Source organism: Montipora capricornis, chromosome 13, assembly GCF_036669925.1.
Source record: "Montipora capricornis isolate CH-2021 chromosome 13, ASM3666992v2, whole genome shotgun sequence".
Lineage (NCBI taxonomy): Eukaryota > Metazoa > Cnidaria > Anthozoa > Scleractinia > Acroporidae > Montipora > Montipora capricornis.
In genome coordinates this window covers 38760117-38780500 of record NC_090895.1, presented here as the reverse complement: position 1 = coordinate 38780500, position 20384 = coordinate 38760117, and the positions used below count along the sequence as shown (strand labels likewise).

At 40.3% G+C, this 20384-nt stretch overlaps 3 protein-coding genes across 4 annotated transcripts in view; 2 read left to right on the top strand and 1 right to left on the bottom strand.

Annotated features, from left to right (window-relative positions):
• The window catches only part of LOC138028259 (profilin-like), a 29186-nt gene extending 9901 nt beyond the window's left edge, over positions 1 to 19285 (top strand). Inside the window, exons 1-3 of one of the 2 annotated variants that reach the window (XM_068875734.1) lie at positions 10528 to 10668; positions 12179 to 12348; positions 16291 to 19285. In XM_068875734.1, coding sequence (XP_068731835.1) covers positions 12208 to 12348; positions 16291 to 16572 — 423 coding nt within the window. In that variant the 5' untranslated portion in view covers positions 10528 to 10668; positions 12179 to 12207 and the 3' untranslated portion in view covers positions 16573 to 19285. Of the gene's footprint in view, positions 1 to 10527; positions 10669 to 12178; positions 12349 to 16290 lie in introns of those variants that run through there. The other variant, XM_068875733.1, reaches the window with a different exon arrangement.
• Positions 209 to 2774, top strand: LOC138028258 (profilin-like). The gene is made up of 3 exons (XM_068875729.1): positions 209 to 367; positions 1359 to 1514; positions 2194 to 2774. Exons 2-3 carry the CDS (start codon positions 1374 to 1376, stop codon positions 2473 to 2475), a joined length of 423 nt encoding a protein of 140 aa, XP_068731830.1. The 5' UTR covers positions 209 to 367; positions 1359 to 1373; the 3' UTR covers positions 2476 to 2774.
• Positions 18003 to 20384, bottom strand: part of LOC138028257 (dual serine/threonine and tyrosine protein kinase-like) — a 21957-nt gene continuing 19575 nt past the window's right edge. The window contains exon 5 of the mRNA XM_068875728.1: positions 18003 to 20384. This exon is cut by the window's right edge and continues 450 nt beyond it. The gene's annotated coding sequence lies outside the window, so the exon portion shown is untranslated.

Sequence of the window (20384 nt, the reverse complement as noted above, 5' to 3'; positions counted from 1 at the left end):
AACGCTGAACTATGGAACTTGTGAAGAGAACAGGAAGAATGAAAAAAAGAACGAGCGGAGACGATACATAATTAATGTAAATGCGAGAAAAAAGAAATTTCGTGACACCAGGAACCAGGAATCCGAAATCCTAGACTTCCTTAGAACAATGATGGAATGTCCGTACTCAAATCCTGCGCCCAAAGCACTGGATTACCTCATCGGAAGTTGGTATGATGTCATCGATATTTTTTTAATTGGCGACTGGAAGGTCTCAAGAACATTTCTATTTTATCCTTCTAACATTTGTTAGAGAACAGCACTGAAAGAAGCAGAAAAAAGACTGCTGTGGTTATATCCTTTGCACAGAGAGCGGGATTTTGAGAATGTAAGTATCTCATGACTCGTAATTCAAGTAAAGATCTCACTGAACTTTCCTTATCTTTGTAAGTTTTTTCCGCTTCAAATCATAGTTAGTAGTGGGGAATACTAACTATGTTCAAACGAACCACGGATTCCTAGCGTGGCTTTAAGAAAATACTATAGATTTAATTGGCCTAAGTTAGTTTGCTCAACTAGCAAAAATACGCGATCTCGTCTGATTTTACGTTCTTTTTTTACCATTCTCGAGAGCTGAATGTTAATTATCCTTACTGACTGCGATATATCACTTTTTATGACAGTTATGAGAATTTGATGATGTATCCGTACAAAAAACCCTAGGTGATAAATTTCTTTATTCTCGCTACCAGTCTGCTTCTCACGTTTATGAACTTGTAAGGAGATAATTTATATCAATCACTCTTGGAGTCAAAGGGTTCAGATTTAAGTTCTCGATCTGCCTCCGATACAGTTACTTTAAAAATTGTATTTATTTACAAAGACGTGCCTTAACTTTGCAACTTTGTTTGCCAGAATGTTCACGCTTTTAGCATCTCTTGTTAGAATCAGGAGGGGGTGAATAGGTTCGCGGATCGGCGGATTTGGCTAAAAAAACTACTCGGATTTCGGATTTCGGATTTTGAGGACACATTTTGCGGATTGGCGGATTTTGAACGCTCAGCGGATCACGGATTTCTTCAATATTTTAGCGTTTTTGAAGTGCGGATCGCGGAAATTAACTTGGTTCTCAGATATGTAACAGTCCTCAGGGTAAAATCCTGTCTTGAAAACAACTGTGACAGGACAGTAGAGTTGTTGTGTTAGCAGCATGGAAGGATGTAGGGATAGTCATTTCATTTGCAGAAATTCAAAACCCCTCAAATTTTCTTGGCTTTCTTGTAAACCTTCTTAGAAACAAGGTTCCTTTGTTTTGAAATTTTCTTATCGGATGAATAAAGACCTAACTATTGTTTTTTTGTTTGTTCTTTTGGTATTAGAAGGTGCTCTTCAAAATGTCTTGGGATGGCTATATTGATAACCTAATTGCACAAACAAAGGACTCTGCCGGCAAAGCTCACTGTGACAAGGCCTGCATCATTGGGTTAGATGGAGGAGCTCCTTGGACAACAAATTCCCATGCAAGCGCATTGCAGGTAATGTGAAGTTGCAGTGTATTTTACCATGCTTAAAGGGGACATAGTTTTTCAGTGAGTGATTACCCTAATGGGGACAGTTTTACAGTGAGTGATTAATTAACCCATTGACTCCCAGGGGTTCCCCATTGACGAGTAAAATCGTCTAGCGTTAAACAGAGTAAAATACTAAGTCTGGCCGGTTTGGATGTCAAAGGGTTAATATAATTTTTCCAGTCCATCCTAATGTTCTTGGTTTTAGGTCATTTTCTTTAACATTAGGGTTAACCTTGCGACTCACAGCTGGACAATCTGTGAGCATGCGAGCCATGCAAATTTTGCACTTAAGCCTAAGCACAGATTTCAAATAGGGCTGACAAAACAGTTTTTAAGTCTAAGCACCCATTTTAAAAAGGTTAGCTTTCCATACATGTAACTGTCTGACTTGCATGTTGAATTGCATGGCTCACTGGCTCGTGCATTGTCTTCAATCGAAAACAGAAATAGACGATTCTAAACCTTTTTCTTTTGGATACAAACGCTCTCTTTGAAAATATTTTAGATTGACTTGACTGTAACAGTTATTTCCTGTCATTTTTAGTTATTTTTCTGTGGAAGTGGGGGTTCCCTTCAACAGTATGTTTTAGGGATGAACATGGTCACACAAGTCAAAGTGGTTTTTTCCTTCTCATTCCCCCAGTTGCAAGGTGTAGAAGGGCAGACTATTGCCAATTGTTTGAAGAGCAAGGATTTCACTGCATTGCAAAGTGGTGGTGTCAACGCTGAAGGTGTTAGATATCAGTTTTTGCGAGAAGAAGATGGCAAATTAGTTCTCGCGAAAAAGAAAGATCACGGAGCCCTTACATTGCAAGCAAGTAAGACAGCAATAGTTATTGGTCATACTGCAGAGGGCTGCCAGCAGGGCAATACAAACAAGGGAGTTGGTGTCATTGCAGAGTATTTAGAAAGTTTGGGTATGTAACAGAAAGAGTGAATTTCCTGACACTTGATGTAGGAGGGAAGACATCATCTCTTTTGAACTTTTAATAAATTGTTCAACATATTCTTGTAAATGCGATTTGTAAAGTGTGCGGAAAGAATTGTTGTTTCCAATTTCTTTTTAGTTAGATAAATAAATACAGTGGCTAATTAACTACTTGTAAGCCAGCTGAAGCAGTGTCATTGATTTGGAACTCTGACAGTATGATTTGATGTTTCTGTTTTGGTCTTAGTACTTTAATCCAAGATCCTTTTATTTGGAAATAAATCGCTTAAATTGTGCATGTTGTTTTATTTTGACTTTGGCTCTCCTCCGTTTCAAACTTATTAGCAATAATAAACGATAAATTATCATTCATCCACCGCTTTCACCGACACTGGGATAAATAGATGTTTGGTATTTACCACACAAGTTGAATAAGCCATTTTGGTTTTTTTTCCTTTTCTCAGAGGTGAGTAGTGGTTGATATTCACTTCCAGGCTAGCCAATCAGAATGCGCAGAAAGCAGCATTTGTGTGGTATGTACGAATTTAACAACTATTCACCAAAGTGGAGGTGGCTGGTGGTGAATATTTGCAGTGAGGTAAATATTTACCACTATACTAAAACAGCGAGATAATATAATACAAAAAGATGATTTTAAGTCATCTATTTTTGCAACTATTATAATATTTTCGGGCGCAAATCCCACGCGATTTGCTCGGGGGTTAACAGCTAAGGATGTCATTGAGTTTGAGTGGCTAATCAGCGTACCTTTAATGCTGTCCACTGTTTCAGAATATACTAATATCAGAAACCCATAAGGGTTGAAACGTGTAACGGCCCCTTGTGTGCTGGGAAACAAGCTTCTGAATATTCCAATTTGCTAAGTACCATATTTGGAACAACAAGAGCGAGAGGTTTCCAAATATGGTACTTAGCACTGAAACATTCAACCAATCAGTTCGCACTAAATATACGGAAGCTCTGAACGCGCGTTACACGTTTCAACCCTTATGGGTTTCAGCTAATATGAAATACAATGCTTTATATATTGAGACCTCGTCCACACTATGCCGGATAAATTACAAAACGCAACTTTAGGTGCGAAAACGGAACAAGAGTTTTCCGTCCACACATGAAAACGGATAAAATGTTCTGCGTCCACACTACAGCGTTTTATCGGCGGCACAATTGCTTAATCTCGTTTTGAGCATGCTCACAGTAAGTAGACATTCGAAAAATTTCTCTCCATTCTTCAGCGACAACAACTTCGTTAACAATGTTGTCTCACCACGCACTCGTTCTGCCAGGTCGAGACCAGAAGCGTCTCTGTTTGTCGCGTCGCTTTCCTAGTATCCTTTGACACCAATGATTCTCTGGCGTACAATATTCATGTGAACTGAAGCAATACTTAACTCCAAATAAGCGAGTAAAGAAGAAATTATTGTCAACTAGACCCTCCGTGAGGGTACACTGGGTTGTCTGTGGTACGTGCAGCGTTCCAGGCAATGTTTTTTCAAGTTAGGGGGTCATTAAGACCATTTAAGGGCTCACCCAGAAGTCATACCAGCAGAGGCCCTTTGGCTCACAGGTCCTCACACGTTCGTGCGACGAAACAGATCCTTTTCTGAGGTTAAAAACCTGGCTACCGGCCTATTAATTAATCATTTGCCAGAAAGAAGAAATTCCTGTCCTCTTTAGAAAAAATAGACATGCACTGATTACCGTATGTGTGGTAGTGAAGTAACACAGCGATTTATTCCATATAAAATGTCAACTGAGCTGTGTGTTGTCTTTCAGGAGATTCAAGTTGTCCTTGCGTAATATGTAGCTCTTAACAGTGCACGACATTGTTTTGGTTTTGTCTATCATTGTAGTGCCATGGTAGAAGTCTTGGGTAAATAGCCTGAGAAGACATGTTACTAGCAAAGTACTGAACCCAGAAAGATTAAAGAAAATAAAAGGGAAGTGAAAAACATTGTTTTCTGGGATAACATGTTGACAGTTGTCTTTGCGTAATATGTAGGTCTAAAAGTACACGATCTTGTTTTGGTATTGTCTATCATTGTAGCGCCATGGTAGAAGTCTTAGATAAATAGCCCCTTGAGAAGACATGTGGTTACTAGCAAAGTACTGAACCCAGAGAGATTAAAGAAAATAAAAGGGAATCGAGAAACATTGGTTTCTGGGCTGACATGCTGATCATGCAACGTCTTTCCACCACAAGTGTAAGCGTGCACTGACAGCATCTGACAGCTTTGTAAACAAAAGTTGAAAGTTGAAAGCTGAAGTTAAGTGCTGTCCGACAGGGTTAGTAACTGGATGGGCGACCTAAGAAATATATCACTCAGTAACAAGCATAGGACCGAAAATTCTATTTTAATGCTATCAAATGCGAACCAAGCAAGATACAGATTTTGTTATCTTGCTTTATGCAAAACAAATATTGATGTAAAAGTAAATAAATATGGATACACAGTTTTTAAGAAGAGCAGAAGGAAGTTTCAGGACGGTCGATCGAGAATAAAATATTTTGCCATCGGTAACAAAATATACGACATGAAAACAACATTAATTTTGAACCACGAATATAAAAAGTTACCATCAGCGAAACATTTTGGGAGATTTTAGTTGTTTTGTTGTAATTGTACTTTTGGCTGCACCGAGTAAATCGCACATCGAATTCAGCGGGCTTATTAGTGAAATTTCCAATTGTTATACCGGAAGACTGTACAGAGTTGAGAACTGGTAAATACAAATAGCGAGACAACTGAGATAACAGATCCACTATATGGATTCCTTCTCTGTCTTTGTTGAACCCATACTGAGTTACCAGAGGACTGTTCATTTGGTTTCAGTGTTATACAAACACCACACTTGGCAAAATTCTAGGAAGACAGCTCACTTTGATTACGGCTCGACGGGCGACAGATTGTTGTCGAAGTCCATTACTCGTCGCTTTTAACATTCGACCGCCTGTCTTATTCAGTATCCAATTCGCTTGCCATTATTGAGCTTCATAAGGGTACGTTTTCTTCTAAGATCCACTAAAACGCCATTCGCGTTACATGACTTTCGACGCCATTGCCGGTTAAGTTAATCGTTCTACTGTGTCCACCAGAGAAATCTACGCATTTCCCACTACCCTCTCGATCCTAAGAAAATACGCGCAGAAGGCTCTATGCACTAAGCCACCACTTAGCAGGGGAGTGACAGGCAAGACTTTTACCGACACGGAAAAAAAAGAAAACGAAAAATAAAAAAACGACGAAATTAAAGACAGATTCCGACTGGATTGCCATACGGCAACCCAGTAACAAGACAGAGAACATCGTGTTGTCCGCCATGTTGAATTTATGACCGAGAGAGACTTGGGAAGATAAATCATATGACAAAATGACGAAGCGTATTCAAAAAGTTCCGGATACGAAAAGTTCTCCGCCCACACTAATACAAAAAAAGTTGCGTTTTCAAAATTCTTCCACTCTAGAGAGCATTTTGGGAGATTTTAGTTGTTTTCTTGTAACCTCAAGTAACCTCGAGTCTTCTCAGGGCCCGGCTATTTACCTAACACATCTACCATGGCACAACTGTGATTTACGGTGCCCATTTTTATATGCACCTGGATGGTGGGTCTCTTCAATCAGGGATTAAGATTTTTTTCCTTAGAGGGCTGACAGCGAAATATTAACCATGCAGCCTATAAAAAATAATTGAATTCTCCGGATTCTATTTTTCACACAACTGAAGAAAAATTGGGTTTAGGATTTCCACACCATAGGGGTGGTGTGGATTGAAACCTTAACTCGGACTTCTCATGCACATGAATTGTTAGTTGGCTTAAGGACGGTGCCTAGTAATTCAGAGGTATTTTTGCCCCGATTTGCGATTATGCAGGAAAGGTAGATCTTAACAAGTGTTATTGAAATCCAAAAAGAAAATTGGGGGGTAACCACGCATTTTTCAAAGATGATTCATGAACAATGTTTGTAAAAAGCTTTAAAATACAAAGGCGTCCTTTTCTCAAATTGAAGCTCATTTATCTCTGATGAATGCATGGTTACCCCCAATTTTTTTGTGATACCAAGAGTACTTACGAAGAGCTACTTTATTTGCATAGTTTTAAACCGCGCATAAATATCCCTGTATTAGTAAGAATCGGCGATAGGATATCCGAGTATCTGGAGATGCGCAGAACGTATGCGCAGTAACAATAGTAGGCACCGTCCTTAAGGTAATTCCCTTGAAATTGTTCTACTATCAAACGTTTTTGGAACCTTGGCATAATTAACATTCATGATATGAACATTAAAAAAATGCAATAAAAAAAATGGGGTCACCGTGCTTGTTTACGCGTCAGCAGGCTCGTAAAATGGGGTATTATTACTGTTTTCGCGTTAAAAATTCGAATCACCTTCATACAGAATTAAGTCTTCGTTACTTCAAAGACACAAAATTTTATTTTGAAAATAAAGCTTCTTTAATTACATAAGCAGTAATGCTTCATTTACGCCTACTTTGATTCCCTGGTTGTGGGAATAGTGCACTTTTTGGGACAGTTCCGTGGTTAGCTTGAAGTCCTCGCCTTGGGTAAAATACACCCAGTACGGAACTGTTTTCCAAAAAAAATCATTTTCTACTATCAAACTTTTTTTCTTCCTCAAATATGTTCTTTATTAGACTGTTCCTAGAAAATACCTGGAAAAAAATCGGGGGTCACCGTGCTCGTTTGAGAGAAAAGGAGCATTTGTTTCGCTATCGGGTTTAGTTTGAGCGAAATCTCTTACGTTTTGTATGCGCACGTGCTCATGTGCGCGCGCTAATGACGCGAAATCGTGCGCAGTAGGGATGCGCAATGCAATACTAAGGAATTACCTTAAGGTCCTACCTTCAACCGACAAGCATTGCGTGCTGTGGAACAATTTTCAGATATGAAAATCCTGCCAAATGTGAAATTCATCCAATTCTCTATTTTCGAATTCCCCATAATACACTTTGTTTGCCCCCCAAATTTTGCATGAACCATTGTTTTCAAATGCTCTTGGGAATATGCAGTGTCTCCAAGAGCATTTGAAAACAATAGTTTATGCAAAATTTGGGGGGCAAACAAAGTGTATTATGGAGGATTCTAAAATAGAGAATCAGATCGCTGCGGTAAGCATGGTCAATTTCCATTACAAAAACAAACGGTCGAAAAGCCTGTCGGTTGAAGGTGGGCCTAAAAAATGTTGGGTAGACTTTCATAAACTGGACTAAAATGGCGCAAGCATTGTTGTTCCGATTAGGAATTTCTTAATTGGTATTGTCTTAAAAATTATTGGTTTTTGCTCTTTTTGTTTTTATGGACATTAATCACGGTGGGCGGAACCATTTGTTGACACTTAATGAGAACTGTGCTGTTTAGAAGGATTGACTCTACAACAGTGTTATGAAACTATGTGAGTGATGTGAAACAGCACTACATCACGTGACAAGATGCCCTCAATAGTTTGATGCAATAGCTTACAATAGCAACGAGAGAGCCATCGAAAAACGTCCCTTATTTAATCTTTAAACGGTTTTACGACTGTACTTTCTCCAGTGGATTCGGTGTCGCTCACTTTTAATGTGAGGTTAAGTTGAACCTCTTGGCAAAACGCAAGATGAAATGCTCTAACGCGTATTCAGGGCTACCTTCATAGTTTAGAAATTTAAGGAGGCTCCTGAGAGTTTTAGGACCGTGCGCAAGCTGGCCACTAGTATGGCGTGTAAAACCTGAATCGCGCGTAATTTTTTTGATTTTTGTGACGTCTGCGTGACCAAATCTTTGAAATTAACTGCTACTTTGCTCGCGTTCCCTTTAGTAAATTTTTTGAAAAATTGGCTCAGTTCTAACCACATACAGTGCCTATCAAATACCTTGCGTTTGTTAAAATTTGTCAAAGCTAATCCAATATATTAAGGAAAATGACAAATTACAGAATATTAGCAAAACGGTCTGAACGACCTTGACTTTTTAGTACTTCAAAGTGTCGGGCAATATCATTTCAATAATGTGGCCAATAAAAAAATTCACCGAAGGAAAGTACAAGGAATTTGGGCCAAACTGCCTTACCATGCTGGTAAATCTCTGTAGGGAAAACGTTAAGAGAAATTAACAAGGTTTCCTTTTGTAACTCGTGCCCTTTGGTGAGGGTATTTGCAAATACTCTAGGGAGCAACTTCGTGACTCAAAATCGGCTTTAGAGATAAGCCATGCGTCACCACAAAAAAACAAGTCTTGTGCTAATGGTACATGATGATGTCCTCTTTTCAGTAACCGCACCGAGGCTTATCCCTGTTGTTATGAAAACCGCCCATCGAATACACAATCGTGTCAAGTTAAAGCTTAGATGAGGAAGGAAAATAATTCGGTAGACGCACTGTTAACTTTGAGACTCCTTATCGAATTGATGAAGTTGTTGACGGCATATTGATCCGGCTACTGAATTCAGAGTCCGTTGAAGCATCACATTGTATGAAAAGTGTATTTTAAGGATCGCTTTTTTGACAAACGTATTAGGGTGCGACAAAATTTCTCGAAGATTGATAATTTTATCGCACGCTCAAAAGCGCAAGTTAAAGTTCGTCCTCCTCGAATAAGTTGTTTTGAGGAAGACCTCGTGATTACTTCGTAAACAAGAAACAATGATCACGCGGCAAAAAGCGTGGAGGAAAAAAAAAAACCCTGAAGTGTCATGTTGACGTGATTATCTTATTGATTTAAGTAGGCATTTCGCAAATGATGTGTCTGGAATCTGGCCATGTCTGGAATCCCGAATCTACCGATTGAAGTCTGGTTTCAGTAAGGACATGGATATCCGCAATCCATAACCAGGTGTGCCGGTTCGCGATCCCCTGGGTCTCGCAAGATTGCGAGGCTGAGGGAACAGGAGAAAACTAAAAGTAAAACAACGTACTTCACACCCCTTCCCACAAACCCGCAACACAGCATAAATGAAACAATAACAGGGTTTAAACAAAATAATTAAGCGAAAATTTCCAAAGGAACTTAAGAATATACAATTGCAGGATTTAAAACAAGGAAAACGAACTAACCCAAAAAGAGTTAAACTAGTGTAACAAACCTTAATATACTTAACTAAATAAATAATTACAAGGAAAGGTTACGTTTATACAAACGTTGGCCGTGTAGCACTCATATTTTAGACAGAGTTAACTGAATAGAGTGTAATGTGAAGTGCTAGATTTCAATCCCATATGAAATCGTATCCCATATTTCAATCCCATATAAATAAATAATTATCTACTTTCCAACTTAACTTAAACAATAATTCGAAATTTACTAATTGCTTTACTCTAATATTTACAGACAATAAGTTCGGTTCTTTTCTAGCAAATCCAGTTCAGTCCCTTACAAGCAAATCCAGCAGTCCAGTTCTCCAACAGACTAGCATCGGTTTCCACGTCGACTTCTCTATATCTCAGCGTCTACTTCTCCTCTGGCTCTTAGTTCCTTCTAAGTTCTCGCGTCTCTCTCAATCTGACCGTTTCTTCTCTCTTCTTGCTGCCGCTGACAAAGGGAATTTTGCAAAGGGAGTTTAGTCGTTGATTTTCCGGCTGGCTCCTACTATTGACTCATAGCAGTGGTACTTTCCTTTTGCAACTTGAAACTTTCGACTGCTCTTTCTCTTTTCTCAACTGCAAACTTTCTGCCCAACCAACTCCGTATCTTAAGGTTACTATTACTGTACATAAATTAAGCTTACAACGTGAGATTTTTTTATACTAGAAATGGTACAACAACACTAGTTCATTAACACCGTTATGAAATACGAATAATTAACAACGCTGAACTATGGAACTTGTGAAGAGAACAGGAAGAATGAAAAAAAGAACGAACGGAGACTATACATAATTGATGTAAAAGCGAGAAAAAAGAAATTTCGTGACACCAGGAACCAGGAATCCGAAATCCTAGACTTCCTTAGAACAATGATGGAATGTCCGTACTCAAATCCTGCGCCCAAAGCACTGGATTACCTCATCGGAAGTTGGTATGATGTCATCGATATTTTTCTAATTGGCGACTAGAAGGTCTCAAGAACATTTCTATTTTATCCTTCTAACATTTGTTAGAGAACAGCACTGAAAGAAGCAGAAAAAAGACTGCTGTGGTTATATCCTTTGCACAGAGAGCGGGATTTTGAGAATGTAAGTATCTCATGACTCGTAATTCAAGTAAAGATCTCACTGAACTTTCCTTATCTTTGTAAGTTTTTTCCGCTTATTTACAAAGACGTGCCTTAACTTTGCAACTTTGTTTGCCAGAATGTTCACGCTTTTAGCATCTCTTGTTAGAATCAGGAGGGGGTGAATAGGTTCGCGGATCGGCGGATTTGGCTAAAAAAAACTACTCGGATTTCGGATTTAGGATTTTGAGGACACATTTTGCGGATTGGCGGATTTTGAACGCTCAGCGGATCACGGATTTCTTCAATATTTCAGCGTTTTTGAAGTGCGGATCGCGGAAATTAACTTGGTGGTCGGTTTCAGTTTTTTTCTGCCTGACTTTAGAACTAGACTAGATTACAGCGGTTATCAGTAACTAGCGCCCCTCAACGACATTTTTTCATATTCAAATATGAAATTTAGGTGGACGTCAATCAAATGTTTCCATGACAAGTTCATGGAGTATGGTCATGGAAACGTTTCGAAAAAAGTCGTTGAGGGGCGCGTCTAACTCATAACCACTGTGACGACTCCAGACAACTCTAGGACCCCAGGATTTCGGCTTCCGGCCAGACAATGCTGACGATGAGGTGACTGAATATGACAATAGCTCTAATGAGGAGGAGACGGAAACTGCCGTTTCACAACTATATAGAGGATCCACCTTGTTGTTAGGAACTACTACGGGATTTGGGCGCCAAGTGCGGATAAACAGTAGGCTGAATGTTCTTAGGTGCTCACTTCTGCATGTAACACTGCTGCAGATTCGGATTTTTGTCAAAATATCTACGGATTGGCGCATTTTTCTGACCCCTATTCACCCCCCCCCCCCCCCTCAATTAGTTAACGCCAAACAGCAACTTGTCTTGGCCCTAAATTACAAATAAGAAAAGATTGTTTTAAGCGATTAATTCCATCATTCTCGTGACCTGCGTGTTAATTTAAATGGCAATATTGAAAGCGAAATTCGATTCCGATCATTCTTTAAGGGCTGCAGGGTTTACTGTGGGTGTAATAGTCTGAGACCTTTAGCAACGAATTTTTCGGGCAATACCGCGAACCGCGAGCCTCGGGAAATCACATGATCTTGTTCTTGCAGTCACGTTTGCAGTCTCCGGTTCGGGTTTCAACTTCAAGACACCGTTCTTGCGGTAAGTGATCTACGGCAACGTTTTACATCTGTTTGCTATCTACTGGGAACAATTTTGAAGATCAAATATAAGTTTTGGGAGAATTCGAGATGTTTGATTTGAGAGCAATTGTAGCAATGAAAAATCCAAGATGGCGGCGCCGATGTGCATAACAGGAACGGCTTGCTAAAGTTCAAAATCGAGCCAACCTCTAACAGCAAACAATTAATCGCAAACCGCGGTCTGCGGTTTGCGGTATGTTCCGAAAACTTCGATGCTAAAGGTCTCTGGAGAACATCCCTCAAAATTTGGATAAAATATCCTGTACGATGTGATATTGTATCGATGTTTGTCCTTTTTAGAATTCGGTTGAACCTGTAAGGCTTTCAAAATGTCATGGGATAGCTACATTGATAACTTAATTGCGCAAACGAAAGATGCAGATGGTGCAACGCATTGTGACAAGGCCTGTATAATTGGATTGGACGGTGGAGCTCCCTGGACATCTGCTCTTCATCCAAATGCATTGAAGGTGATATCTTATTCAAAAATAGTACATTATTGTCTTTGTCAAGACACATAATGCTTCAACCGCCATTAGAGAGAGGGCTCCATTAAAAAAAAATCCCAGAAATGGCTTTCAAGCCACTTCCAATACAGCTTCATAATAAGGTGAAAGGCACTTGGCCTTCACAGTCAGAAACTGCCCTAAAATATCCACTGTCCGTCATTGCTACTATCTACGAAAATCTTCGATCGATGGAATAGGCCCGAATTATTGTGTGACTGCCCCTCCCACGTTGATGAAATTCCTTTCCCACCGTGTGAGCAGTGGCCAGCTTTGGCCGTCAAGGTGTACCAGAACAACCACAACAATGGAAAGTCATGAAATGGATAAAATTGCTCTTTTCCAGCGAAGAGGTTGCAATTGCAACCACGGGACTCGCTCCCTGGCCTGAAAAGTAGTGTCGAACACAACACCCCTCGAGAATTTGAGCTATTTACAAACGAAACTGGGCGGGGCATTGACTCAGTGGGTGCTTATGTTATGTTATGTTATGTTATGTTATGTTATGTTATGTTTACCGAATTTATTGACCAACCGGAGGAGAATGGCGCTTACCATTTACTTACTACCCGGCATGCATCCCGCATATTTACTCGATCTTTTGAGAAAGGGCCTGCAAACGGAACGATTCTCGCAAATAGTAAGGGCATTTTCCGAACTCCATTTCAAACGGAAAAAGAGTACTACCTCTGTAGGTTGTCCACAATTTCCGAAAAGATTTTCCGGAAAGTCGCCTTTCCATTTCACTTCAAACCGAAAATTTCCGGATTTTTTTGGCTAAATGGTAAGCACCCAGGAATTCGGGGCATTCCACAGATCGGTGGTTTTCGTAGTACCGAGGTTCTAATCTGAGATGCGAGCATTTCTGGATGTCTACTTTGTGCCCACAGTGTCAAGGGCAGCGTTTTTTGCTCTTCGCGTGTGATCTGTTTTGCTAAATGTTGAGATTACCTGTTTACCGAGTTGGGATTTCGAGTTGGATTCCGAGTTGGATTTTCGAGTTAGTCAGTGCAGACCAAGGATAAAATGCAGACCAAGGTTTTAATGTAACTGTTGAAAAAGCCCAAACCTGGCTTTAGAAGTGCTGACAGTTAAGGCTCAATATTGTTTTATGCCTAATTAGGCCTAAGGTTAGCACTTCTAAAAGGTTTGGGCTTTTTCAACAGTTACATTATAACCTTAGTCTGCATTATACCCCTGGTCTTCAGTACCAACTCGAAAATCCAACTCGAAATCCAACTCGAAATCCTTACTCGATAATTAGTCTGTCTCCCTTCCACTTACTCCTGGTCAACCGGACATATACAAAACATAGCCCCCCCCCCCCCCCACCCTCCTGTGGACCCGGTCCATCGACTACCCCTGTGGACGCCCCATCATTTTGTAAAGTAAAAGTCTTTAGACGAAAAAGGGAAGTGATCCTCGCACATATTTGGACTATTAAGCAGGAGCCCATGACTAGGAGTGAACATGCTTGAACTCCAATACTAAGGCTGTGTCACGGCATTTTTGCAGACCAATCTATTTTTAGACTACTTTTGCCGCAAAAAAAAAAAAGATACTTTCCGTTCAGTGACGCTATGACATCAAGTTAGTTCTTGTGATTGGTCATCGGGCTCCTGTGGGAGTCTCATTCGCGGGAAATTCAATCCAAAAATAAATCGTGGTCTGTGAAAACCCGTGACTAGAATATATCTTTAAATATATCTCTGAGATTAGGCTGGTTTTGAATTAAATGCCATTTTCAAAGCTGGTTGACATTTCGAGACAAAAGGTAGAATTTTCTTGTGAGCTTGTTCGATAATGGGAGCGTATTTGGCCGTGCGAAAACTGGGTTCGATTGTAACAAACGTTCCTTTCGCGCGGAGAAAGATGGTGGCTACGAATATGTTGCTCCTTCCAATCTGTTTTGAGGTTTGTACCATTCTATTTTTAACAGAAAAATAAATGACAGCAAGAGATGCAACGTTGTTTATTTTCTTATCGTGTTTGTGGTGACTACGTCATACTACTAGTCACTTTCTTTGTTGCAAATAAAATTGTTCCGCAAAATATAGGCCGAACAAAAATTCTGATTGCCCAATCGGGCAAGTCTTAGAGTTGTTTCACTTGCACACGAAGGATATATTTCGCTTGCCCCGGGCAATCGGGCAAGCGTTAGTGTCGAACACTGCCTTCCCCCACCCCCCTCCCCCTCCCCCAAACAATGTTGTAGCGTGATTCCCGGGATATTTAGGTACAATAGGCAACATTGAATGGGGGAGGGGGAGGATGGGGGGGCGGGGGGGGGGGTCTTATCAATAATTTAGAGCATGATTCAGATTATAGTGTTATTTTACACTCAAAGGGAGCTGTTTAAACACAATGTGTCAACTAATTTTGTCGCTGATTGTGGGTATGGGCTACTGCTTTAAGCAATAATTGTCTCTTATACAAGACCCGATACAACGTAAATTTGATTTTAGTGGTGTATTATATTTCGGCTGGCGAAATCCAGTCTTCTTCAGGAACAATGAGAGTTGACATTAGATTGCTTCTATGTACATATATATGGTATGTTGATGTAATACTGGAAAAAATGTGATAAAACATGGCAGTTACAACGAATTTGAATTCAAATATTAAGAGTAACGGAAAAATAACGGAAGTCACTGTAGATAATAAACTGAAATCTAATACGTTTCTTCCCGCGGCACCACTTTTCCAAGGGTAAAGTGATAAAGGGGTAGAGGGTAATATTTTGAACCAACCTTTAGAACACCACGAGTTCTTCGGCTCTGCACACACTGTTTAGAATGGCCAATCAGAATAAATTTATTGTGGAACAAAGACAAAAATAGCAAAAACAGTGTATGCAAATTGTGCAAATTGATGTAAATTGTTGTAAATGTGAATTTCCTGCTGAACGATTAGTTCCAAAAATAGAAAGATACGCGTAAAGGTTGACTCAAGGATATAATGCATTGAGGAGGCTCCTGGTCATGGGCTCCTGACTCTGTCTAACGCCAGGCGATTTTACTCGTCAATGGGAGGCGTCCTAGGGCGTTTGCAGTGTGAATGGGTTAAGGTTTTTCTGTGTAAGTTCACACCTGCCTGTTTGGGCGAATTTCAATGTGAAGATTCTTTCATGAAAATTAGCTTATGCTAGTGATGCGAAAATCATTCCAAAGGGGAGGCAATAAAGCCGAATAGAAGTGCTAGGCTCATGTTGCTTCTCAAGCAACAACTAGAATTGTTTTGGTTTAGGATTTGGTTGTGATTTAGGATTTCTATACCGCACATTTCACAAAGGCTTATGGCGGTTTACAATTCTTTCTCTAGGGTGAGATCGTCAGCGTGTAAAGGCGCCTGTGGCCCACCCAACCCACGCATGTATGTGAAAAGAGGACAGACCACAACTCCGGGGGTCTCCCTTTTTACTCTTCACGAACGGTGTGTGGATTCTTTAACGCCCCACAGTGTTGATACGAACAACACGAAAGGTTGTGAGACGGGGCCTACGTTTCCCAGAAGACTTGAAAGTCTAACCATTTGCGGGTGTAATTAAAAAAACTTAGCACTTGCTCCTCAGTTATTTTAAGACCCTGGATGTTGGTTCGGCCGGAGTCGAACTCACAACCTCCCGCATGAGAGCCCGATGTTCAACCAACTGAGCCACTGGTGTGCGGTGAACAGTCCCTTTTTCAACTATTCTCGTCCGCACTAGCGTACCTCATAAACATGAAGACTCATTGTGTTTTTATGCATCAGTTGTTTGACACCTGTTGTCTCATTATCCCAGAAAATCCCTTTCAAGTGCCGGTCAGTTAAGTACATACGCATCTATTTGTGAAGCGGAGAATGCCTTCATCATGACATGATCCCCTTGTTCCATGTGAAAAACAATCTTTTGTTTCCTTTCCTCAGTTAGAGGCTTCAGAGGGGTACAGTATAGCGAATTGTTTTAAGAACAAAGATTTTTCACCATTTATGGCTAGTATGGTCCAAGCTGAAGGCACAAGTTACACCTTTTTGCGTGTGGATGATGAAAAGATTGTTCTTGCCAAGAAGAAAGATTCTGGAGCCCTTACAATGCAAGCAAGTAAGACAGCAGTTGTTATCGGTCACACCGCCGAGGGCTGCCAGCAGGGCAATGTTAACAAGGGAGTTGCTGTTATCGCAGAATACCTTGAAAGTTTGAATATGTAACAGAATGAATTGGAGAAAGGGACACAATGTCAATCCTTGTGTTTCGAAATACGTCTCTAATTTGGTCATCATATATGATGTAAGAGAACGGATCCTCACGCCCAATCATACTTTTTTGAAATGTATTTTAGCTTCGCAAAGCTATTTTAAGGTGGCTCAAAGAGAGAGACCTTGTTATTAAAAGGATTGACACTACAACACTTTATCACGTAACAGCAATGTTTTGTTTGGGACTGAATTTTTGATATATAGAAAGTGGGCCATTGCGAACAATTGACGTGGCGTCGGATAACACAGTTTTTCCCGCTCGCAGAATTCTGATTGGTCAATTTAAATTTCAGTAGCTCTCGCCGTATGCATGGTACGACACGCTTGTTTAAAATTTTATTACGTGATTACAACTGGCCAATCAGGTGCCTCTCTAAAAATAGCTGTGTAGGTAAAATTAGATTTTAAAAAATTCCAATGCCCATGTATTGGGTATCCGTTCTCTTATGTCATCCTCTCTTGGTTTTCATAAAAATAAGACTTTTTAGGCGAAAATTTAGTTACCAAGCTGATTTTTTTAAAAAGTTAATTTCTTGCCGCTGAATGTGAATTTACCGCAGTAAGCAGGCAGTAAAAGTTGCAGTAGTAAGAATAATGGTATTCTGGTTTGTGATTTTTGCCGCGAGTCTTTTCAATCCTCTGTTATTTGATGCAAACGTCAAAGGGAACAAGGTCTTCCACGTATTTCCGCTACGATTGCCAAAGAACCGGGGGTTATTTCAAATAGGGAAAAGTCTCTTTGGTGCTTTGCCTCACTTGCCACTTGCCGCGTGTTATGATTTATGTCGATAGCTTCGCATAACTCTGTTCTAGCAAGCCGCAAGCCTTTGTGACTACCTGAATGAACCAATACAAATAAACTGCATGCGTGATGGTAAGGCTTTCCTGCATTTTGATTGGTTGCATTTTCGGTGACGTAGAATAGCGTCCTTAGGTGGTTTGGAAGCGGCAGACGATGCATCCAACAAAGACGTGTAACGAAAACAATGACACTTAACAGTACTCTTCAATTGCACTCTGTGCATTAAAATTGAAGGCTGCCGCAAAAAGTTGCAAATTATCTGGAACCTTGTAGACCAGGTTGCCTCGATGTGGGTGAATAAGAGTAACGGTTGACATATCGACTCCAATAGTTTGACTATCTTCATCTCGTCGAAGAGTCCTGTTGTGGTATGGTAACGTGTGGCTGCTACAAGTAAAGACGTCAGGGAGGGGTCAAGTTTAGTGGAGTCATAAGTCGCACTTAGGGGTCCCTCTGTCTCAAACTCCTTTCAAAAAAACGACTATTTTATTTTCTTCTTTTCCGTCCGTCGAGCGCAAAATTAATAGAAAAACTTTTAGTCTAGCCTAACCCTTGCCTATTAAAACACTTTTCCTATTAGTCACCAGATAGTTCACTCTTTTATTTTCTTTGTCCTTGCTGCAGCCGCCTGGTCTTTCATTGAACCAAATATATATATCATGAGGGGACCTCTTTGTACAAGCCTTTGGCTTCCTGAGGTCTCCTCACCACTACCTACTTTTAGTACTGTAATCCGTAAATGTTGTAATATATGTAAAAAAAAAGCTGTAAATTATGTAGAACTTTCAATAACACGTTGTAATTTCTGTATAAATGCTTTTCTGAGTGTAAATCAGTGGTAGCAATAGTGGTAAATAAACCTTAATCTAATCCTAATTTACCTAACCTCCCATAAATTTTTGTTTATTTGGGACACACGTGACCAGATCATACCAGGAGAGAAGAAAGGCTCTTGGAACGTGGTTGCTTCTCCTCGTTATTCTAGATAAGCAAGTCTATATTGTGAACTTGACCACTACCTTAAAAGCCGCTAAATTCACTTCAATGAAATCTACTTGCAGTAACCAGTTGCGCACTTCTGGTTTTGGATCGGGGAAATTACATTTATCAATGAAAAAGCTGCAATCACTCAGCACAAGTGAATTGGGAGATGTCGTACGGTTCTGTTATTCTCCACTTGAAACAATGTGTTCGATGAATGCATTACATCATTCTTTTAGCTGCGCCTAAAAATCACTGTTTTCACTCATGATCGCGAGCAAGCCTTCTTTCGGCATTACACTTCTAGCAGTAAGCTGCACATGCGGTATCTGAATTTATAATCCTGGTCAAAACTGTTGGGACAATTCCCGCTCTCCCCTCTGCCCCCATTTCAATAGGGAATTTAAGCATGAGACATTTTTGAGCCACGGACGGCAAGCGGAAGTGAGCTTTTTTTCCATTTAAACTTCTTTTTTCACTACCAGCTTTATATTGCTAAATATCTTTCCTTCATTAGAGATGATAAAGTTAAAAATCTGGGAGACACTTCTGTCCTGGAATGCGAAACGTTCATTTCCGGTTGCCGTCCGCGGCTCAAAAACGTCGCGTGCTTAAACTCCCTGATGTTGATTTTTCGCGGCGTCCGAAGAGAAGAGTTGTTCATGGATCGCACGAATGTTTCAACATTGTCTGGAGGGAGGGGGGGGGGGGGTTAGGAAGGGAACGGGGGGACGTGAAAAAGGCAGCGACAGAAGAACATGCGTTGCTCATATAACGGTGGAAGCATGTACAGTACATTCTTTACTTTTCGGCCAAATTTGACAAGTGTCCCAAAGTCTTTGACCAGGATTGTGGTTTAATGGCCTTTGGTTCAGAGGTAGCGTATCCGAACTAGTTAGTACATGTAATCCGAAGGCCGTGGATTCGATTCCAGTTTGAAGTAATGGGGAGTTTAAGCAACTACGACGGCTAGGGCAACGCAACGGCAAAAAGCAAGAATAGTATTAGTTAAAAAGGAAAAAATACTCTTGCTGCGCATGCAGAACGAAATTCCGTGCGTATCTTTGTCGTACTCCACGAAACAAAAACGTAAAATCACCAAATTATACGTTTTGACGACAACGTGGGCATAACAATAGCTGTGGTTACACTAGCCCTTTTTACCCATGGGTAAATATCCTTTGCCCACGGGCAAGGACGTTTTTGTGTGTAACCGCTTTCCCTTAACGGTCCTAGGGTTATTTCCATGGAGACATAAAAAAGAACTAAAGAAATTTCCATGACGGTTCCTGAACTGAAAAGTACGGTTTATCTGCTCCCTAACCTATCTACCCTATCCCTAACCCAATCATAAAGCAGAACTAATTTGCAAGGTCAGTGAAGTCATATCTAATTATATTTTACCCTGAGAGGAGTTTTTACTGTGTAACCGCATCCCCAAGGGTAACATGAAACCTGAGCTAAACCAAACCCAAGCCATTTACCCTCAGGATGGCCCCAAACCTAAGGTGTGTGTAACCACAACTAATGAACCATTCATTTTCTATTTTTTACTTTTAAACCGTACGTACGTAAGTTATATTTTGGAGTGACGTTTTCGTTGACGTTGACGTTGTCCTTTCGTTAGGGAGTTTAAGAAAAAACGACGGCTACGGCTACGTCACAAAGCAAGAATACGATTGGTTAAAAAAGGAAAAATAATCGTGTTGCACATGCAGCACGAATTTCCGTGCATTTCTTTGCCGCATTCTACAAAACAACAACGTGAAATAACCAAATTTTAGGTTCTTGCGACAACGTGAGCATATAACCACTAAACAGTCCTTTTCTGTTTTGACTTTAAAACCGTTCGTACCCATCCAGTTATAGGATAGTTCGCCCGTATTGTACAAGGTGAACAAGACGGAATAACCGTGAAATACTTGCGATAACACTAGTTATAATTTGGAGTAACGTTTTCGTAGCCGTATAGCCGTCGTCT

Coding starts and splice junctions, on each gene's coding strand:
- LOC138028258 (XM_068875729.1), top strand. CDS start 1,374: ATGTCTTGGGATGGCTATATTGATAACCTAATTGCACAAACAAAGGAC. Junction 1,515..2,193: donor CCCATGCAAGCGCATTGCAG/GTAATGTGAAGT, acceptor TCATTCCCCCAG/TTGCAAGGTGTAGAAGGGCA.